A 23,202-nucleotide genomic window follows, 5' to 3' on the forward strand; every position below is an offset into this window, starting at 1 on the left:
CCTACATACACACATGTCTCGTTGGAATAATTGATATTCATATACAAATGATTAAAGAACTATCATAAAACAAAATAATTCTTTTCCACCCAATTCATACGAACTTACTTCGTATGGTATTGACGAATTGATATATGATGATGACGTCATCAGTTGTAGAGTGCACGAAATTCACAAAAAATTGTAAAGTTTTACCTCCTATAACTTTGTTAATAATGGTTGGATTTTCCTCAAACTTGACCAAATTGTGCATTATATTCTTCATTATACCCATGCCAAATTTTGTACTTCTGGGACGAACATAAGGGGGGTGCCGGGTAAATTTCTAAAATGTGGAAATATACTATTATTAACTTTATTTGTGCAGATATCGGAACCGGATATATTTTGAGGCCTAGATTTCGTAGAGATGCACTATTGAGATTTTTTTCAGATTTTTCGGTTGGATAGGTTCTGAGAACGAGACCTGTTACACTTTTTGAGGGTCATATTTTGAGCCCTCACTCCCCTATGTTTCACCTAATATTAAATATTGAACCAGTTTCGAAAAGTACTAATTGAGACCTTCCATTTGATACCCCACATGGCCACATTTTATGAAAAAAAATTTTGCACCCTCCTTTCACATGTATGAGGAGCCCCCTTTAAACTTAACACAAAATGGCGGCAGTTGCTGCATGTAAAGGGAACGGCAGATCACATACTCCCACCAATTTTCGTGACAATCGGTTCAGCCGTTTCCGAATAAATCGGCTGTGACAGACAGACAGACAGACAGACAGACAGACGGACAGACAGACAGACAGACAGACAGACAGACAGACAGACAGACAGACGGACAGACAGACATCGAAAAAAAAAAAAAGGCTTACGAGCGTAATCGAACCAGGGGCTGCCTGCCCACGAGCAACCGCGCTGCCACCCAGCTGTTCTCAATGTTGTGAAGTCTGTTCCTGTGCAACTTGTTCAATGTTTTCAACTAACAGTCGTTAATGTATTGGAAAAAAAACGGCAACCAAGTGACCGGTTCAGCGAGGAAACAACAAAGAAAAGGAAGAAAACACTTGCTATTTTTGTTCGTGGTTTAAATAAGAAGTGGCTCTAGATTTCACTTCATCTCCAAGCACTCGCGCACCATACACCATCCGGCAATTTTTCTGCCAAATCAACTAAAACAATCTTTGTTTTTTTCACTTCCTATGCTATTTAATTTTCACAGCGCTTTCAATTCACGTTCGTTATTATCAACGTACGGTGTCTGTCTTCCTTTCCACCTTCCAACGCCGAAAAAAAAAAAAAAAAAAAAAGACAGACATCGAATCGATTCTAATAAGGTTTTGTTTCACACAAAACCTTAAAAATGCAAAGGAAAAAATTAAAAGAAAATTCTTAAAAGAAAAAAAAACTTACTTAGGCCGTCACTCCGAGCTCGAAGGATGCTGCTGTATTAATACGAAATTCATTACAGAAGGATATGCTAGAATCTGAACATCCTAAAATATAAATTTTAATTGAGTAGTATTTTTTTGTGTTTTTTCTCCTTGTTTCAATTCTCTTCCCTTTTTATTTTCCTTTCCAAATCCGCTAGGTGAAGATGCTATTGCGGCAAAGCCTCCCCGAAAATTTCACATCCACTTGAGCCGCCTCTTCTCCTTTCTTCAGCTGTTTTCTGATGTAACACTTTATTTCCACGAATGTTATAATTTTTGATGCTAATATTAATTTAAACCGCGTCACGGTTAGTCTTCGAAGCAGTCTCGGAGGCTTCCTTTGTCCGGAACAGAGACGACACAAGGCTCGTACCGTTCACGTCCCCGCCAACAGTTCACAAAAAACAGCCTTCCTGGTCATCAGCCTTGCCTTTTTTTTCTCGCAAAAATCTTCACACCTTCTCCAACGATCCCGACTTCCCCCCAAAAAAATCACTTCCTTTCTTCCCCAAAACAAAACAAACGGTCCTCCTCTTTTTTCCCGCACCGCTTCATTTGCGGCTACATTGCCTTGAACTCTGTCTAGTCAATGTTGCGGCAACATGCGCATGCGCCTGCGGATGCGGCAAATCATTCGCCTCTGTCAAGATCAATTCGCCCGAATGCATTCAATAATGTGCAATCTGCGGCGAACATTAGGGTAATTGCACATTATTAAATGGATTATTTAAGCAAATTAATTAAGAAAGAGCCGAATGAGATTCCGCTCCCGTCGCGCAGCCGCGGTCACTACAGTCTTTCCTTTCTATGGTCTTCAACCAACTTCTCCAAACCTGTAACAAGGAAAAGGATCAGACTTATTGGATTACATGCTACCCACTAGTCCTCGGTGGTGCAAAATTTTTTTTTTAAATATGGCCCTGTGAAAGGGCTCAATTAGTACTTTTCGGAACTAGTCCCATATTTGATTTCGAATGAAACATAGGGAAGTGAAGGCCAAAAAGTGTAACAGGTCTCGTTCTCAGAACCTATCTATCCCCAATCCAAAAAAAAAATCACAGTGGTGTATCCGAGCTGCGTGCTCTGTTATACAACATTGGACTTTGCAACTCGCTTTTATTTTAAAACGTAGGAAGAGGGTTTCTAATAACCTTTTTCCGCTTACAAATGGGGATCGGCTCATTATAATCCACTTTCACCCAGTGTATCAAGCCACCATTGTTTCGACCGGCCTTTGGTGTCCGGATAGCTGAGTGGTTAGAGCACAAGCCGGGGAAATATTCTCGAGCTGGCCGCATTGCCTCCTACAGGGTACTGTAATCCCGTAGTGTACCGTTACGGTCTTGAATGAAGTGCTCTAAGACGCTTCAAGGCCCTAGTCCAATTGGGTTATTGCGCCAACGATTATTATTTTGGTGTCTTACCATCGACTTCGATGTTTGGGCCAATCGTGGCAAGTTAATTCTCGTTAGTGCAAATTACGTAACCATGCCATCGAAAATGCGTGTTACGCCACTAGTCCAACGCAACATCTTCGTCTCCATTTTTTTTCACGAAATATAGTCATGTGAGGTCATTTTTCAGTTGTAAGTCTTCGAAGCCAGTCTTAGTTTTAACATTTGTTGGAAAGGTGGGGAGTGTCGGGGTTCGAAATTGATAATTTTTTTCCACCGACGCATTCTTAGAAACGATCCACCCGAAAAATCTGAAAAAAGTCTGAAGTTTGGTACTATATGGTGCCTAGGCTCTGAAATACCCGCCACACCTATCTTTATTCAAATAAAGTTAATAATACTATATACTGTAATTTTTAGTAAGTGACTATAAAACCACCGTTAACTTCATCCTATAATTTTGCAACAATGTAGGCTACAACATAGAGCGTGATCGCAGCAAGTTTGGTGGAAATCGCACTATTACTAAAATATCATATCATCAAAATCGTCGCTTCTGTGCAAAGTTAAGACACTGAACGCCGGTATCACGCGAAATTGGATAGCTATTATATCCCTATTAGTATATCGTAAGTACTAATGGGACAAATGTCTACTCAAATGTTCTTATAAAAGAAATACACAAAACCTTGCATACCTTAAGCGTCCAGCTTCCGGTTTTTCCCACTTGTTATTACAATGTTCTTATTTGTTTTATTTGAGTATGGAATTGATCTTCCTTCTAAAGAGTTGCTTAAATGTTAGAGAGCAAAGTAGAGGGATCAGTATATAAAAAAGGCCAGTCTCTAACCATTAAGTAAATTTTAAGAGGAAGATCACTTCGGTAGAAAAGTAAACTAATTAAAGTAGTTAGCGACTAGTAAGTGCCTGAAATAATTAGCACTGTCTCAATTTAGACTTTTTTAAATCTTTGAAAGAAAAAGTTCGATCATTAGTGGATACTGATAAGGGACTGAATTACTGCTATAAGTATGGACAAATTCTGTTTATTCTCGATTTTGAATCTAGAGGTCATGGAAGAAAGTAGTAAAATTTGAGGATAGTTAAGTTAAGTTAAGTTTTCCCAGACTGAATACGATACAATAGGATTAGAAATGATGGGCGGCTGATAGTTTTTACAAAAAGTTCCAGAATCCGAAAGTTGGCATAAACATTTATAATAAAACAAACATTTATAATTGGAAAAGTTTTAAATTTGAAATCGAAATTTCTAAATTTGAGATGAAATATTCAGAAATTCGGTTGGAAAAATTCTGGAAACACTTGGAAAATTTTGAATTTGATTTATAAAACCCTAAATTTGAAATGCATTCATGATTTCAAACTGACAACCCCTCGCTCCGTCGCCTTGTAACTAGATTTGGTTTAGTGAGAAGTTTTGCCACATATTTACTTGGCTCCAGCCAGCGTTTCTAAAAGTGGCTGCTCTGCCTCCATTAGCCACCGCCAGCTAATTGAAGATTGTCTGAGCTACCTTCAGACGCCGTTAATACTAGTTTGTATATCCCTGAATGTTAACCTTTCCGTAACTCCCCTGACTCCAAACACCTTCAAGCTTAACTTATCTTTTATCTTATCTTATCTTCTCTTAATATGAGGCTTGTTCTGCCCACATTCAGTTTAGATCCGATAATGCTTTAATGTTCACATTTTCAGTTCGATCGGATCCTTATTTCGACCTTTACTTAATTTCCGTCATCTGCAGTATGGAATCATCCTGTGGAATGGCAAAAGTTATCGTGGCGCCCAGTCAAACTTTTCACCTGCTGATTTACGCAGGTTATGATCTGAACACTTTTGTCAAGGCAACTATTAATAAACTGATGCCCATGCTTCCACTAGGTTTCCCCGGGCGTCGTTGATCCACAGGTTTAGCCTTCAGAATATTCTCACCCTCCAATTTTTAAAAGAAGGTTTTGAACTGCCTCTTCTAATCTCGGTGGTTATTCTGCTTCCAATCGTCCTGCACTTTGTTCCGTTACTTTTCACACCAACGCCTTCGAAAAAAGACCTTCAGAACACCGGTAAAAACAATAACCCTTAGAGAGTCATTAACAAAGAACAGCTTTCCTCTGTGGATCCTCCTGTACCAACCAAATTAAGGCTTCTTGACTCATGGTGGAATAGGCCACAACGTTTAGAGAAATCTTCCAAAATTCTTCGTTGGTCAATTGTAGGAAGAGCCGTTTCTGCCGAAAAACGAAGTACACGAACTTGATGTCGCTCGACACATTAACAACACTAAATCTACCTTCGCTGTTTGTCCAAAATCAAGTGCAACTCTCTCAACAACACCATCCAGTTGAGATTCATCATCATCAACGGCGCAACAACCGGTATCCGGTCTAGGCCTGCCTTAATAAGGAACTCCAGACATCCCAGTTTTGCGCCAAGGTCCACCAATTCGATATCCCTAAAAGCTGTCTGGCGTCCTGGCCCACGCCATCGCTCCATCTTAGACAGGGTCTGCCTCGTCTTCTTTTCCTACCATAGATATTGCCCTTATAGACTTTCCGGGTGGGATCATCTTCATCCATACGGATTAAGTGACCCGCCCACCGTAACCTATTGAGCCGGATTTTATCCACAACCGGACGGTCATGGTATCGCTCATAAATTTCGTCATTGTGTAGGCTACAGAATCGTCCATCCTCATGTAGGGGGCCAAAAATTCTTCGGAGGATTCTTCTCTCGACCGCGGCCAAGAGTTCGCAATTTTTCTTGCTAAGAACCCAAGTTTCCGAGGAATACATGAGGACTGGCAAGATCATAGTCTTGTACAGTAAGAGCTTTGACCCTATGGTGAGACGTTTCGAGCGGAACAGTCTTTGTAAGCTGAAATAGGCTCTGTTGGCTGACAACAACCGTGCGCGGATTTCATCATTGTAGTTGTTATCGGTTGTGATTTTCGACCCTAGATAGGAGAAATTGTCAACGGTCTCAAAGTTGTATTCTCCTATCCTTATTCTTGTTCGTGTTTGTGTTTGACCAGTGCGGTTTGATGTTGTTGGTTGATTCGTCTTCGGTGCTGACGTTGCCACCATATATTTTGTCTTGCCTTCATTGATGTGCAGCCCAAGATCTCGCGCCGCCTGCTCGATCTGGATGAAGGCAGTTTGCACGTCTCGGGTGGTTCTTCCCATGATGTCGATATCGTCAGCATAGGCCAGTAGTTGGGTGGACTTGAAGAGGATCGTACCTCTTGCATTGTTGAGATTGTTGCGTGCTAATGTTCAATCTGCGCTACTGTATACAAGTAGTTTATGTAAAGCGACCAACACTGTATCGCCGAGTTTTCAGCAATTCATATCTACGTCATATTATTGGAATCTAAGACAGTAACTAACGAAGAACTTGGGTTGCATACGATCCAGATACCAATGGGCGATCAGAAAGTGGATAGATTATACATTAGCGAAGGGCGACAACTTCATGGCAGGTTATGCCAAGCGATGGAGCCCACCATGCCAGGATGGCCCACAAGTGAACCACCTGGAGTTGAACAACAGAGAAGGAGTGCAAACTTCATGAAGTCAGATGAATGGCATTACCACAAGCTTCCATAAAACAAGCACAAGCTTCCATAAAACATTTCCATACTATCCAAAAAAGAACCGACAAACTGGTGTACATTAATCACAGACCCATCTCGCTAATATACACTTGCTACAAAACCCACTTCTGTTACTATTCAAAAGGTAGACTCCTGCTTCAGAACACAGTTCTGTTTTTGAGCCATCGGTGTAGAAGAGCTCAGTGTATCCCGCACGCACTATTCTGGTTCGTCTAAGTTTTCGCTACGTTTGAGAATATCTTTGCATCTTCTACCAAATGCATGCTTCGGGATCCGGGAATCATAAGGCATGACAAGAATCGGAGTCAGTTCTCGCAATAACTATTCCAATGCTCTGTGCTTCTCCCGTCCGTTGTTTCCCCATAGATCTAAAAGAGTTAATCAAACATGTTAATCTACCATATATATGCATATCCAAGGACTGCAAACTGAGGAATGCATTTAGAGCTACACCTACAGGAAAACATCATCTGTATAAAGCATTGTATAAGGCGCTAGACATTGGATGTTCTGTGTGACCGTGTCCATAACAAGAACAAAGAGGAATGGTGAGAGGCCGCTTCCTTAATGAATGCCAATAGAGACACGAAGCGGTTACGTACACCCGCCACACTTTACTTTTCTGATCGTGGTAGAGCAATTAAACCCAACGTATGAGTTCTTCTGGCACTAAGGGTTCTCTCAGAGCATACTGGATGAGTTCGTGCGGCACAAGCTTTCTCCAGATCCAGAAATGCAATGTAAAGAGGGCGATGCTTCTCACGGTGTTTCTTCACGAGTAACCGTGGAGCGTGTATTGCGCCAGTAGTACCGCAGTTCTTGACAAATCTGGCTTGACGGTTATTTCAACGATTTCATGAATACGGTTGTCAAGAATGCATTCAAAAATCTCCATTATATGGGAAAGTAACCGGATCGGAGGGTAATTTAAACATTCTGCTGGACTACCTTTTTTTCCATATTGGAACTGTGGTACTTTCTTGCCAGTCAGAAGCTGTTCTTCCTTTCTGGATAACCCGATTAAAAAGTTCACTGAGCCACAATATTGGGTCCCAGCTCTTCGCTTTCTAGAGTTCAGGTGCGATGTCGTCAGGTCCTATTGTTTTTCCCGATTCCATTCATTTTATTTCTTCCTCGACTTCAGTTACGGTAACAGTTACGTCACCGTGTTTTACGTGGACTTAATCTCATTGTCTTCTTCGGAGACGTACCAATCTATACCAATCTACGACGGTACCAATCTATACCGGGTGCATGGCTCAGCATTTATACTGGTCAATGTAAGACCTACCTGAATCTCTTTCGAACTAAGGAAACGCAACACCACGCTGAGGCCCGAAGGTCTCTGTTTGCTTGAACGCAAGCACAACTCTCACGAAGCTCCCGCTAGGGGGCCAAATGCTAACAACCGAGCTAAACGCACATACAACAGGAGTTCACCTGAAGTATATGAATTCAGGGGTTATCCCGGTTCCCATGGTACCAGTATACCCCTGATAAGGTTTCATGACCTATTGCCATTTCAGAAGCAACGGAAGTGTTCGATATTCTGTTTGAGCTCATTTCGGATTTTGGCAAGCCGTTACAGATCTCTCTCGCCATCCAGAGTGTCCAGTTTATCGTAAAGATTTTTGTAATGGGTCGCTCAGGTAACAGCGATTGCTTTCTTTGTTTCCTGGTTGACATTCTTATAAATTTGTCAACTGGCCAGGGTTCCATCGTCGAGAAATTTGTGGTAGGGGTGTTTCTTTTCACAGACCTTTATTTCAACATCGTCATTCCAAAGACAAGTATCTCGGTTGATGTACCGCTTACCTGGCGACGCGGCCAGTGCGTTCCTTAAGCTGTTTTATCGATGGCTTAATTTGCAGAACGGTAGTAAAAAGTCAGCGTCTTATGTTAATTCGCGTTTTACTATTGCCACTATAAAATGTAGGAAGATGAGACAATCGTTTGATGAACCATGTATTCATGAGTACAACGTCATCGATTATATGCTTGCCACCTTCATTACGCGCTCTAAATCCTTTTCCCCCATGGCAGGTGTTACCGCCTACTTTTTCACCCACATTACCATTAAGGTCGCCCGCAATAATGACATGGTCATCAGCAGGCGCGTTACATGTCTTTTCATCGAGAAGTGGCCAGAAGGCATCTTTCTCGGCATCAAATCGACCTATGGTGTGTAAGCGGTGAAGAAGTGAATAGTGCGATCAGCTGATATAATGGTGAGCTTCATAAGCCGATCATCAAAACGTTCAACTTCTATAATGACATCGCGGAAACCCTCTGAGATGGGAATGCCAACACCGTATTGAGTGTGTGGGCTGCCAAAATAGCGAAGTTGATAGTGTGGGTCTCATCGGAGTTACCAGTTTGTCCCCACTTTCCACAGAAAGCTCCAATTTCTTCCATCCAATTCCTTTGGATATTACCACATCTGGTGCTGTATCAACGCGATGTCCTCAATCTCTAGAAGCTTCGTCTTTCTTTACAGTGCCTTCCGCTGTGGTCGTCAAGGAGCCGCCCCAGGTTCACCTTAATGATATGCTTCCACACACCGGTATTTTACCAGTTCCATTCACATCGCCCGCTTTTCTTTATTCCCCTTTCCTGTTAGAGGCGAACCAGAAGGCAAGATTAAAGCTGTAGTCCGCTCTCCTTTGCAGACGAAGTTTCCTTCTGTAGGGTTCCTATCTTCCGCAGATTTGTCCGTGAGTGAAGCATTTGTGAGGCCTCCAAAATTCGTGCCTTGGCCGGGTGGATTGGAAGTCTGCGACTCCTTACCTCTTGGAGGCTAAGTGTAGTGAACTTCTACAAGTTACCTCACCACGAGCTGGTGTTCAGAGAAGTCAAGCAGCCCGACAACGGAATTAATCGCTCGACACCCTGCAAAATATTCTTGCAATTTGACAGCGAAATCAACCCATTGGTCACCTAAGCAGGATTAGAACAAGAAACGAAATTCGCCCCAATGCTTTCCAATCTAGCATTCACCATCGACACCAGAGGAGCGCGACTACTTACGTTAAGACAAAAGGAGGCAGAAAGGCGCAAAAGTGACGTTGGTAGCTTGCTGACAACGAAAAGAAGAAGGACGCGATCTAGACATTATGTTCTTCTTTTTTTGTGACTCAATCCGATCATCATGTTTGTAACGACATTCTATGCATTTTCTTGGTCGACCTGTCGCGGGGCCTGTCACCAAGAGAGATCAGGTAGGATTTAGCATAGTAGAATAACTCGAACTATACTCTATTTATCTCTTTCCCTGATCTCAGCATTTTATTTTTGTTTTACTCAGGATAGTACAGAGTACGTTGCCTCGAACCCTCCTCCTTTACCTGGGCTTGGGACCAGCATACTATGTTAATAGCATGACGGAGGTGATCTAGACATTATGTTAATATACTTTTGTCGGTTCTGACAATTTTATATGCCTCACAAGTGAACTATCAAAGAACGCAAATGAATTTGACGAAATAAAAAGTAAAATCCAGTTAGCAAATGAAACTTACTATACGGAATATTCTAAAAATGAAAATACATACACGGGAGAACGAAGCTGCGTATCTATAAAATTCTCAAAAAAACTGTGCAATGTTATGGTAGCGGAACGTAGAGCATAACTCAGGTAGCAATAAAAATACTGAATACCATTGGAAGGAAGGTCCTACGTAAAATATTGGGCGCAGTTTGCGTAAAAAATGAGTTGCGTATATGATACAACAACGAATTGTATGAAATATATGATGAGCCACTAATCTAGAAAATGATACAACTAAAAAGAAGTCATTGTGGTAGTCATCCACAGTGCCTTAACGACGCGAGAATGCCTAAAATGGTGTTCAAGAAAAAACAAGCTGAACACTCCAGGTATGTGTTTCCTATATAAACATTTTTGAGTGGACAATCGGCCCATTAGGACCTAGTGCGTAATATATTGCATAAATTTTGACAAGACAGTCACTCTCAGGTGCCTATTATAACTTTGCCAGTAATAGTTCCTTCTCCACTAAACTTGGTAGGATCATGCTTTGTATTATACCCTTTATTAGCGCAATTTCATGATTTTAGGATAAACTTAAGGGGGGTTTTGCAGTTAATTTCTTAAAATTATACAGATATCGGTATAAAGTGTATTTCAGAGGCTAGGCACAATATAGGGGCAGCTTCGTAATCTTTTCAAATTTTTCGGTTGGGTAGGTTCAGAGAATGGGTCCGTGAAGAAATGACCACCTTCCAGCCCCACTCTCCCCTTGTGTATATTAACTGGCTGGACGGTGACCAGCTTTGAAAAACACTGATCGTGACTATATTTCGGGAGCAAAAATTGTACCAACCCCCTCCCTTTGGATGGATCGAGATCCCCCTTAAATTCAAGATAGAACAATGTAACTCGCTGCATGCGTGGGTGTTCACAGTTTCCAACTTCCCAGTAAATATGGGGTCAATCGGTATAACCGTTTTCGAGAGAAATGCATGTGACGGACAGACAGTAAACCGATTTTAATCGGGTTTTGTTTTTCCTTGATTAGGGGAATGAAGATGTCGGAAATACCGCGTCTTTTTCCCACTTGGTAGTTATTTTGTCCGCGTGATCTTTCACGAAAATCGATTACAGCTTCCCAAATTATCAGAGGGCATCCAGATCTATATAACTGAAATGGTGTAGAAATACATGTATCATTAACAATACATATTCGACGTTTGATGGATTGTCCACTATTTTTCCCACCAACTGCCACCGGAACACCAACGAAACTTTGCACTAAAAACAATTGGGGCCAGTTGTCCATAATTTAGCTTCAACGTAGATAGAATAATACTCTGCTCAAATTACACTGACTAAAAAAGGTTCAACGTAGATATGTATGCCATTTGACTAGTATTCTATCAAACATGTAGTAAGTACATGTACAGAAATAATGGCGGAGGAAATGTAATGGGTAGGGGAGAATTACTACCCATTACATTTCCTCCGACAGTATTTCTGTATTTAAAATAAAAGATCGTGATACTGCAAGGTCATATCTAACAACCTAAATACTATATATAGAACATATCAACAGATATTAAAACAACAAATTCCCCATAAAAAATATAAACAAATCTGGAAATCAACTTTGAGGATTATCAAACATACCCACCCGGCACACTTCATCCGAATTTCGGCAGAAGCTGGAATTCGGTCACCGCAGTTCAAATGCGACATGAAATCGATAAAAGGAAAATGTTTTTCGCACAGCCTGACAGACAGTCACGAAACCTTTCGCAAAGGACACTCACTGCTACGAAGCTCGTAGCAAACGAATATAGTCTCATCTCAAGATATACAGATACCAGGACCACCTGCCACCCCACATTGTACGAGTACGTACAGCAGCAAGCGGACTACCTTGATGGTTCATATAACGAACTGAATTCTGGGATCCTCCTGAAGTAGCTTTCTTTCCTTTCTCTCTGGATCTGGAGGAATCAACGAACACTCATTCACGCCATCTTCTGCTGACTCTCGTTTGCTTTTTAGAGCTGCTTGGTTCGCTAAGAAATCGATTTTTTTTCTGCTTCATGGAACTACCCTCGCTGTATGGATTTCCAACAACAAGATGAATGTATATAATAGTATACTATCCGCCTTGTTGGGAGAAGCGGCTCGTTTCACTGTGCCGGGTAACTAGCTGGCCTGCGAATTCTGTGGAAGCAGCCCCTATGTAATACAGAGCCAAGCGAGTATTCGTGAATCGATTTTAGGGCTGGCCTCCGCTCCAAGCAGCAATCCTTTGCGAGACCAGGAAAATTCAGTTTGTGGGCAAACATGGATGAGTCAAGCTGTGTTGCAAATTTCTACGAAATGGAGAGAACTTCCAAGGTAAGGAATTCGTTAAATATATGTATATGTACAGCTAGTTTATTATTAATTATGTTATGCCACTTACAGGCTGCTACCAAGCGAATGCGGAATAAACTGAGCCTAGCCGAGAGGATGGACGTTATAAGGCGGTACGAAAATAAGGCGAGTGTTCGATCGTTAGCCGTAATTTTCAAATGCGGTCGAACGCAAATAAAAAGTATTTTGCGCAACCGCAATTATCATCTCATGTCCTGGTTGGATTCAGAAAAACAAAAATATGACAGAGGAAGCAATGCACAAAGCACTGTCGATGAACCTGTCAACCTCATCCTTCACGAATGGGTGAAACGAGCACAATGCTATCAAATTAACATAACCGATGAAATCCTTCTGAGCTTTGGCCAGGAAATCGCCGACCATCTGCACAATAAGGATTTCGTCCCAAGCAACGAGTGGCTCGTTGACTTTAAGCAGAGATATCAACTGTTCAATATTGGACTGAATGTGAAGCAGGAACCCAATGTCCTGCCGGAAGAAAGGAAACCCCTAAGCATAGCCATTATAATTGACGACTTGCAGGGGACGTATGGAAACTCCGTGATTCCCGCTGTGAATCAGACCCAAATTCCTGATTGCTATGGAGAACGCTCAGAATCCGTTGGGAGTTTCGATGGAATAGCTTCTGGAAGCTTTTATTCAATGGATGAAATGTTGGAACACGAAGACGATTCAGCCGTGCAAGTCGATGATGATGACTCAACGAACAGTAGTTCCGGAAAACCAAGCACAATGTGTGAGGAAACTTCTAAGGAGATCGGGAATTACAAAGAAGCTCTCAATCATCTCGGGCCGTTAGAACGCTTCGCTTTACTCAAAGAAAATATTCGAGCCGTTGGGCTAATAAATCAATTAGAGAACTTGTTCAGAGCCGAAATGGAGAAAACTGAACTGCAGTATTAATTTGTAAATTCAAAAATAAATTTTTGTAATGAATTATTTGAGTGTAAACGTTTGTAAATATGTATAATAGTTATTGTAAAATACATACTAAATACTCTAAGGTCTGGTTTATTTAAATCTTGTAAAGGAGGCGATCCATCATTTTTTTAATCAACGCAATGAGATAGGTTCAATAAAAAGGGTGTTAGACACCTAGGTTAGTAGAAAGTGAAAAAGTTCCTAACTATGGTCGTGATTCCAGTAAAATAATTGTAATGGAGAAGCCAAAGGATAGTATACGTCCCACCACAAAAACTTGGACTGGTGCCGGCGATGAAGCATAAATCCTGGGAAATACCTGCTGAGCCAACACCGACAGCTCTACTCCCAAACCCTATCTCTACCTCCACGTAGTGATCGCTGGGAGTTCTTTCTTTGCGAAAAGTTGCTGACGGAGAAGGATGAATGCGAACCTCCGCGTCTGGATGGATTATACAACGACAAATTTGGCAACAAAAAACGGACTAACGATTTATATATTTTCTCATAGAACGTGTGTTCCCTGAACAGGAAAGGAACTGTCAAGCCTATAACCTCTCCCAAAATAAGACTGACGTACCACCGTCACAGGAGATGCGATGAACAGGCAACGGTTTCCTGGAGAAGAGCAACTATACTATAATAACTATCCAGTAAACCATGTGCTCAGAGTAGGTTTCTTAGTCAGGCAAAAAATGAAACTTGCGGTTATCGGTTTTGAAAACATAAGCGAAAGGCAATGCACTCTGCGTTTGCTAGGCAAATTTCGAAATATCAGCCTCATTAACGTCCACGTCCCTACAGTGGATACTACGCAGTTGGAGAAGAATACCTTCTACCAGCAGTAGAAGGAATCCTCGAAACCACCAGATAGATCGTGGAGTCTATCAGCCCAAAAATTATAAGTCGGCAGGAGCCGATGGAATTACAGTCGAACTGGTTAAATGGAGAGGCGACCTTCTACACCAAGCGGTTCATCAACTGATGTAGAAAAAGCGAATCAATGCCTGACGATTGGCAACGAGGCATTATCTGTCTCATATTATATACCTATTTATAGCTACCACATTGTTGCAGCAACAGATCAGATTTTCTCAGTGGGGCAAGCGATGGAAAAACTGTTGGAATATAGCCTTCATCGATTTAAAAGCCGCCTACGAGGGTAAAATTTTACACGGTCATGGGAGAATTAGGTATCCCGACGCAATCAGCTTGAAATCACCGGAAGCCTCAACGTCCATTAAATAACCCGTATGCGCTATTTTACTCATTAATTTCACAGGGGAATACATAACCTTGATATGGGGAAGATCAGTAACATTTGTGAAGAGCAAAAACTTCGTCCGTGGTTCGTATTTCCGGCGAATGCTTTAATGGATCCCTGTGTTGAATCAAGTTCGAGAAGACTGCAGTCATATAGGAAAAGATATTTTAACCGCTATTTGCATCGATACTTCTATACGAGTAAAAACACCGATTAGTCGCAAATTGAAAGTCGTCTGATACTTATTGCAAACGTCGGTTCTTCGGTTACCTTCCTTATGGCCGAGAAACTTTCCTCAGCTGCTTGAAAATTATTTTTCATACTCTGCGCGACATCTTTAAGTTTAAGCAATTATGACCACACTGATGTGCCAGAGGTTATCTGTTGCCAAATCGTCATGCCGCCAGTTTCCAAAAGGACCAAATTGAAAACAAGCCTTCCGAAATCAGCAGGCTTCATTCTTACATCTAAAACAGTGCAGAATCCTGAATGCTGAACTCAGACGTTAATTGGCTTCCAAAATCCACTCCCAAGCCCACTTGAGTCGTTCTTCCATCCTTTCATTTTTAGAGTCCCCATCCATTCTCAGTTCGACCTCTCAGTCACGCCTGAATAATCCGCAATTGAAACCCACAAGGGTCGCCAGGGATGCCGTTGGGCATGTTTGTGTAACTCCCTGTCTGTCGTGCTGAATGATGGGTATGTAGGTAGGTATCGGTAGCCGCCTCGGGGAGCTCAATTAGCGCTGTGGTGCGCCGTTTTGATGCCACAAACTCCTAAGACCTTGACTACTGTTATAACAACTGGCTCGGATATTCAGAACCAGCCCATTTCATTCACGAAGGAAAGCAACTCGTGCAGACCGCCGTAATCTTGAATGCATTTACACACGTCTTGCACAGGAGCTCCCGTGATCGGGCTACGTTATAAGCGGGCCAAATTCTCCTACGCCATCCTAGGCCCGCGGCTGCTAGGTAGTGCGAATAGACTTAGCCCCCGACAGCCGCCAACGGAACATCGACTCTATTCACCGAAGGGCTGCTAAAAGCAGAGCCTCGCCTGGCCAATACGTCAGCCCGCTCATTCCGCTCTATGTTCCTATGCCTGGCAACCCAGAGGAAGGAGACCGTGAGCGTGCCGCCCAGATGGTTCGGCGCGTCTCTGCACTGCCCCACCAGCCTGGAAAATGTCGTCGCTGAGTACAAGGCCTTGATGCCCGCTTGGCTGTCGGTCAGAATGACTATGTTACGCTTGGGGCTCGGATCTCGCCCCAGTCATCGACAAACTTCCAATATCGCCAGTACTTCCGCCTAGAATACACTGGCGAAACCTGGGAGACCATATGATTTGGATACATTGTGTGTATTCGAGAAAACCCCCGCGCCGACTCCACAGGACATCTTTGATCCGTCGGTAAAGAATACTGAGTCATAATCTTGCAACACGCCGCCGGTCTTCCACTTTGCCCTGGTGGGAAAGTGCACACCAAAGTTTCTCGTGAAGTTCAGCTTGCGTGTAACATAGTCCATGGGGAATGCCCAGATTTCCCGAGGTACTTCGTCTAGGATGTTGCTGTGACCGTAGGACTTCGCTGTCCAGCACCCGGACTCACGTAGTCTGACGGCGCTGCACGCTACAACGTATTGAATGTGGAGGTCTAGAGGGAGGAGATGCGAGAGTACATTCAGAGCATCTGCCGGGTAGGACTGTAGAGCCCCAGTAGCACCTGCACACGCGGTCCTTTAAATCCTATTAAGCTTCATCCTATTGTATTTTTTTCTCAAAGCCTGCCGCCATATAATAGAGCCGTACGTCAGAATCAGACGCACTACAGCGGTGTACATCCAGAGAACCATCCTCACCGGAGACCCCATTTCTTTGAAAATGTTCCCTTGGAGGCATAGAAGGCTATACAGGCCTTCTTAACCCTCAGTTCTATTTTCAATCTCCAATTTAGCTTTGGATCCAGGATTACACCTAGATACTTTACATTAGAGGAAAGAACCAATCTTTGTTCATTCAGCCGTGGTGGATGGGATTCGGGTATTCTTGTCTTGGTGGTGAATAGCATTAGTTCCGCTTTGGTTGGGTTTATGCTGAGTCCGCATCTTGCCGCCCACAGGTACAACTTCCGCAACGCTCCTTCCATGATGTCGCTCATAATGGACAGAAACATCCCTGGTACTAATATCACCAAGTCGTCGCCATACGCCACCACCTTCACCCTACTGCAGTCCAAGTTCGAAAAATGTCATCCATTACTATTAACCAGAGCACCGGCGAGCACCCTGGGGCATGCCTCTGTTCACAGCTCTGATCAAGTCATTGCCTCCCAAATCTGACTGGATTATCCTGGTACCTAGCGTGGATATAATCCAATGCGTAAGATACCTCTCGACTCAAATACCGGTCAAGGCTTCCTTGATGGCGTTGGTACTAACGTTGTTAAAAGCTCCCTCTATATCCAAGAAGACAACTAGGGTATACTGCTAGTACTGCAGCGCCCACTCAACCGTGCCAATTACCTCATGAAAAACGGTTTCTGTGAATTTTCCTTTGAGGTAGGTATACTGGGACTTACAGAAAGGCATTCTCTGCATAATCGTCCTTAAGCGAATGTCCAGGACGGGTCTTCAGCACGAAAGAGGTCAGGCTGATTGGTCGAATGTCCTTCGCGGACTCGTGACCGCGCCTGCCCGCTTTCGGTATGAAAACCACTCGTGCGTGTCTCAAAGACTGTGGTACGTATCCTGTTGCTGCGCAATTTTTTTCGGATGTTGCTTAACGTCTGAGCTCTTACCCACTTTGCTCCGCTTCTGATCTTGCTCGACCTTGTCTTGAGATCGATTGCATTTCAGAGCGATGAGCTTCGTCTGCCAGGCGTTTGCTATTGTATTCCTCAACAATCGTCTGGTATTTAGTGAGGTCTTCCTCATCCCGCTCGTCGATAGTACAGACCTCCTCAATCTTAGCAATCTTGCTGCGAATACTCACAGCCTTCTGGTACTGGCTCTTGATCAGGACACCAGTGGGCTTTCGCTTCTTAGTCGGTTTCCGGAGACCGACGTTTTTGTCGGTTTTCACCTTTGAGGGATCCCCCGACGTTGGGGGTTTCGGGTTTGGAGTAGTATGTCTGATACTCGCTACACCCAGTTTGACGGCAGAGGATTCCAGGCTCCAGTCCGTCTGTCGCTCCATGACGTCCCTGTGGTTGTTTTCAGCACAGCGGTGCTACGGCTGCCACCGAGTGTATTGCTCTCGACGGGTACTGCCTCCTGGCTGGATGCCAGCAACTCGTCCTCCGATGATGCGCCTGTCATCACCCCCTTTTCTTCTATCGTGGTTTTTTGATTTTTTTTTTAAATTGAGTCCCACGAATAGTCCGGGAAGAATGTCCACCCTGGATGGCCGGGCTACCGGTGCTAGGTGTGGTGCTAGGATGAACTCAAGGGGGGTTTCCAGCCAATTACTGAAAATTATAGTAATATACTATTATTAACTTTATTTGAACAGATATCAGCATGGACGGTATTTCGGAGCCCATGCACCATATAGTGGCAGCCCCCTGATTTTTTCAGATTTTTCGGTTGGGTAGTTTCTGAGAATGGCCCCCTTAAACAAATAACCAGATTCAACCCCCCGCACGCCCCACCTTTCCAACAAATATCAAAACTAAGACCGGCTTTGAAAAGTACTAACCGAGACCTTTAATTTGGTACCCCACATGACTACATTTGATGAAAAAATTTTACACCCCGATTTTGCATATATGCAACTCACTGTATGCGTGAGCGTTCACAGTTTTCACCTTTGTACAAAGTGCGTGTGACGGACAGACAGACAAACCGTAAACCGATTTTAAGAGCTACCTTGATTCCAAAATATCAAGCGAGTTTTATATCGAACGATGAAGAGTTTCATCCTCTGCATCTATTATTAGATATGAGAAATGCATAACAAATCTAAAATTAGGGGAACTACCGGAAAAAATTATTCAATTATCTATTAACCACACTAAGTTGATGTATCAGTGCAGAGTCAGTCTGGACAGTCTTAATAGAGCATGAACCGGCTAAAAAGTTGGGAATGTATATTTGTTTTAAGTTCAGGTGGCGGTAAAGTTGCTACTAAATACTGAATAGTAAATAGTGATTTTATGTGTATCCATTAAGCAGGAAATTTAGTAAAAATGGGTCGCGGACCGCATTGTACATTTAACGATCGAATGAGGATAATAACTTTGTGAGATGAAATATTGCTGAATTATTCTGGTGTTCCAGGAAGATGGTGCAAAATGTTCTTAAACCTTCACCAAAAAAAGAAAATCGTGGAGCAACAAAGAAAACGACCCCAGAAATGGATCCGCGTATGATTATTACTACGAAATCTAATCCGTTTAAGTCTTCTAATGAAATTAAGTCTGAATTAAATTTAAAAATAAGTGCACGCACAATTAGACGGAGGCTATAGGAAAATAATTTGGATTAGAGAGCTGCTAGAAGTCTTTTAAGAAAAGATAATATCAGATAGAGGTGGGAATTTGCAAAATGCCACAAAAATTGAAACGATCAAGATAATATTAAGAAATAGAGAAATACCTTATGGAGCGATGAGACCATAATAAATTTAATTGGTTCTAATGGTTCACGTTACGTGCGGAGACCACCGAATAAAGAGTTAGCTCCAAAATATGTACACAAAAAGTACCGTGAAACAATTTACTGGATTCAACAGAAAGAATATGTGGGAGTCTGTGCTAAGACGTTGTGTAGCAGTGATCAACAAAAAAGGAAAACAACCAAGTATTAGGATGTTACGAGAATTGCAAGTTAAATGGAACCACTTTTCACAGCAAATTTGATAGCAATTGTTTCATATAACCAATGTGTTTGTGGCTCTATTTTTGTCACCAACACCGCTATTTTAGAAGATTTTATTTTGTTTTAAATTTATTTTGAGACAGTAATTGTTTTGTTTTTTAACGTGAATTTATATTTTGTTTGTTTTGTTGTTTTATATAAAGAATAAATCAATGCTTTTTATCATATCTAATGTTTGGTAAGTGGTTCTATTTTTGTGGCCACTACTGTATGTACAAGCATATATATATACCACCACCAGATTCAATGAAGTTCACAAAATTTACATTTTTCATTGGGTCAACGTAAAGTGGTATTTAGCATAGTAAACAATAAATGACTCAAATCTGTAAATAAATTATTATTCATTCGGAAATCCAAGCCTTTGTCCCACTCGCCTTGCTTAGCTGCAAGACGTTTCCGATGTCGGAGCAATCAATAAAATCTTGCACAAAAACGTTTGCAACAATCAATCCGAAACTAACAAATTAAGGCAAGAATACTACACAGAAAGCTAAATGCAAATTCTCTCGTGTCCCAGAGCAGCGTCAAATGACACCCAGCTTGATCTAAATCATAGCCACACATTGTCCCACTATAATTTCCAGTTCCAGCCAGCGGCAAGCTGGTTCTTGCGACTAAAATGTAATCAACAAGGGAGAAGATCCATCTATATCTGCAACTGGAAAATTGCCCAATTCCAAATTTGAATTTCAAGGAAAATGTAGACATAGTATAGCTTTGCAGTGGTCTAGGAGACCCATTAAGAACAATTCTGAATGTGAAAGAAATTCCGGAAATAACCCCTGGAACTGAAAAACAATAGCCTGACTCCAGCCGCCCAACCACAATCTCAGATTAGAAACCACAAAATCATTCTGAATTCTTTCCAAAAACAAAAGCATTGCTTCTAGGCATCAGTTTATTCAATTAGAATATGTTCTGGAAATCTATTTACATTCTTATCGCGTATTTCTTATCTTAATTTGCTTTGGCATTTACTTCCCTAACTTCTCCCTGAGTAAGTTCTCCAACTGATTTACTATTCCGACGGCTCGCACATTTCCCTTGGCTAGGACGAATCGTTCCAGTAACGCAAGTCGCTTCAGAGCCTCTTTATAGTCTATAATTCGTTTGGCGGGATCTACCTTGGCTTTGGGATTTTTCTTTTTGATTGTTTCACCGTCGTCCATTTGCATCGCTGAGTCTCCTTCTTCTATGTCGATTTCCGGCACTAGACTTTCCACAGCCAAGCCATTGTCGTTATGGTGAGCATCAGAATCTTCTCCGTCAGAGTAAAAGTGTTCGGTATCGTCAGGATTCACGGTGGGAATCAAGTTTCCATTCTCTCGTCGTAAGTCGACAAGGACAGCACTAACGCTCAACGGCTTTCTGTCCCCCGGGCGCATGTCCTTTGCCGGCTTCATCTTTAACGCCGCATCGGTGAGTTTGTACTTGCGTCTGAAGTGGTTCAGCCAACTCGGGCTGCATTGAAAATCCTTAAAATCCAACCGTTCAGCAATCTCTCGACCAAAGGTCCTTAGGATATCGTTCGTCAAGCTGACCGGGTAGCAGCGAGCCCGCTGCACCCATTCAAAAAGAACTACCCCAACTGCATCAGATTGGGGTTGTGCGGGGGGCACCGGGGCCCGCGCCGCTTGTTTGGGGCGATTCTTCATTGCCGCCTTTCGCTTAGTGGATCTCGACAGTCTTTTGGCGTAGAAACTACGGTTGCGCAGGATACCTTTAATCTGGGTCCGTCCACACTTGAAAATCCTAGACAACTCGCGGACACTCGTCTTGTGCTCGTATCGCGTGATAACGTCCGCTCTTTGCTCCAGACTCAGTTTATTCCTGACACGTTTTATAACCTGCAAAGCAGAGGATCCAGTATTTATATTGAAAACATGGAAAGTACTTACTTCACTTGAAATTCGCATGCAGCTGATACGGTACCTTCTTGGATGGAGTCGCCTTAAACATATTTGCGACGCCGCCTAACTCATCCATGTTCCCTCTCGCACTGAACGTACCGGGCGGCTCAAACGGCAAGCTCTCTTGCACGCAGGCCGGTCCAAATATCGATTTACAAACACAACCCCGGTTCAATATCGAACACACCACCGTCTGCAGGCAAGCTGGTGACCCGACATGCGACACAGGCACACGAAACGAGCCAGCAACATTTTCAAGGCAGGCAGGTAGTGAGGCAACTGCCACCAGTCGTTATTTGGGAAAGTCCTTGCATCGAGGGTTACTCTTTGAACACAGGATTGAGTCGTTTTCCTCGTGGACCTCGAATGGAAAAGTGTTCAAGGAATCCGTCAGGAACGGATGAGCGAGCGTTTTAGTCAGAGGGTGCTGGTAGATAGTCGACGGCATGGTTTCAATGGAAGAAGGGTCATCCTAAAAGGATCTTAGACTCACGGCGAGTATACACAAGCATACATGTTTGTGTGGACGCAATTGTGTAAGTCGCTGCTGCCAGAGAGAGAGCATTGGGGGAATTTCGCTGGAACACGAGCTGAACGACGTGCGGTGGCTCTAAAATTGTTGCGGCAAGCTTGGACGCACATGAATGTGGAGCGCGGTGTTTTGCTCTGGTGGAAGTTTGCCTGGCGGCGGCTGATAGTCGTGGCGTAAACTTTCGCCCCACTGAGTGACGACACCCTTGTATTGCGTTCAAGCCATGACGGTCTACATTCAACCAAACTTCTCAGCGGAAATTGTAACTGAATACTGAGGCCCGCTTGGCTGGCCCTCGACAGAGGATTGTTTGGATTCTCCTTTGGACTTTGCATATTTGACTTTGATGCACACGACCCCAACAGCTCCCCATTCAGACCTGACGACCAAGCATTTGTTTCAGTTTATGGCGTCGCGATGAGTTTGAAGAACACGTTGGCTCGTTTGCACTCGCAACTGGTGAAATTCAGATAAAATTAGCGTTTAATTGGCGGAACTGAACTTGAGAATTCAGCTGGGTTGTGTAATATGATTGTAACCAAGTTCTGATGATCCACATATGAACAGCGATTCTATACGAACGTACTTATCATCTGACTTGATTTGTTATCTTTACATAAATACAATATAAATACACATTTATATTTATTTGAAATGACAGGAAGTATATTTTTCCTCTGGTCTTATGTATCTTCCCAAGGGGGTTCCTAAATCAGCCGATTGGGGCATTTATGTGTGTACATGTATATATCTACTATGCGACTATTTTTCTGAGTAATGTTGACCGGTCGAATTGATCTTTTTGACTCCGCATTTTGATTAAAATAAGTTCTTATTTGAAATATTGTTGCATCGCAATAGAATTATTGGCTGACGGGGAGTTCATTATTCTTTATGTTGTATGTATTTACATAGAAAGCGCCGGGGTGGAGTTCTAAGGAAAGGTGACTGTGCCAAATTACCGCAATATGTATGTATGTATGTTGCATTTCCATGAAATAAGATTATCAAACAGTCGTAGCATTATAGCGTTTACTAGATTCTTGAGAGTTCAGCCGAACGCAGCAGACGTCTTTGGACAGCAGCAGAGTGGTAAACGTTTTTGAGAATTTCTAATTACAAATTTATTTTCTTTTTACAGGAGTGGATATCTTTTAGGTACCTTTTAGTGATAAGCGTGGATAGTATTAAGTTTTTGTGAATAGAAAATAGTTTTGTTTTTGAAGAGTTTTTTTCAGCAGAAATCGTAATGGAGACGAGGGCCCAGAAAGCCCCAGAGGTCCGATTACTATCGGGCCAAACCCAAGAAAGGAGTCTAATCGC

General features: G+C 42.6%; 2 protein-coding genes across 3 annotated transcripts; one reads left to right on the forward strand and one right to left on the reverse strand.

Moving 5' to 3' along the window:
• Window positions 1-11,910: 11,910 nt before the first annotated feature.
• On the forward strand, window positions 11,911-13,314 carry LOC119649326. Its single transcript, XM_038051427.1, has 2 exons — window positions 11,911-12,330; window positions 12,400-13,314. The coding sequence occupies exons 1-2, from the start codon at window positions 12,277-12,279 to the stop codon at window positions 13,270-13,272; spliced, it is 927 nt and encodes a 308-aa protein (XP_037907355.1). The 5' UTR covers window positions 11,911-12,276; the 3' UTR covers window positions 13,273-13,314.
• A 7,010-nt stretch (window positions 13,315-20,324) lies between these two features.
• On the reverse strand, window positions 20,325-21,716 carry LOC119648751. Of its 2 annotated transcripts, none has more exons than XM_038050574.1 (2): window positions 21,370-21,716; window positions 20,325-21,284 (listed from the first exon to the last, which is right to left on the reverse strand). In XM_038050574.1, exons 1-2 carry the CDS (start codon window positions 21,421-21,423, stop codon window positions 20,412-20,414), a joined length of 927 nt encoding a protein of 308 aa, XP_037906502.1. In that variant the 5' UTR covers window positions 21,424-21,716; the 3' UTR covers window positions 20,325-20,411. The 2 variants fall into 2 exon arrangements, with proteins under 2 accessions (XP_037906502.1, XP_037906503.1); XM_038050575.1 differs by having other exon boundaries at window positions 21,336-21,714.
• Between the last annotated feature and the right edge of the window lie 1,486 nt (window positions 21,717-23,202).

This window comes from Hermetia illucens, chromosome 2, assembly GCF_905115235.1.
Source record: "Hermetia illucens chromosome 2, iHerIll2.2.curated.20191125, whole genome shotgun sequence".
Lineage (NCBI taxonomy): Eukaryota > Metazoa > Arthropoda > Insecta > Diptera > Stratiomyidae > Hermetia > Hermetia illucens.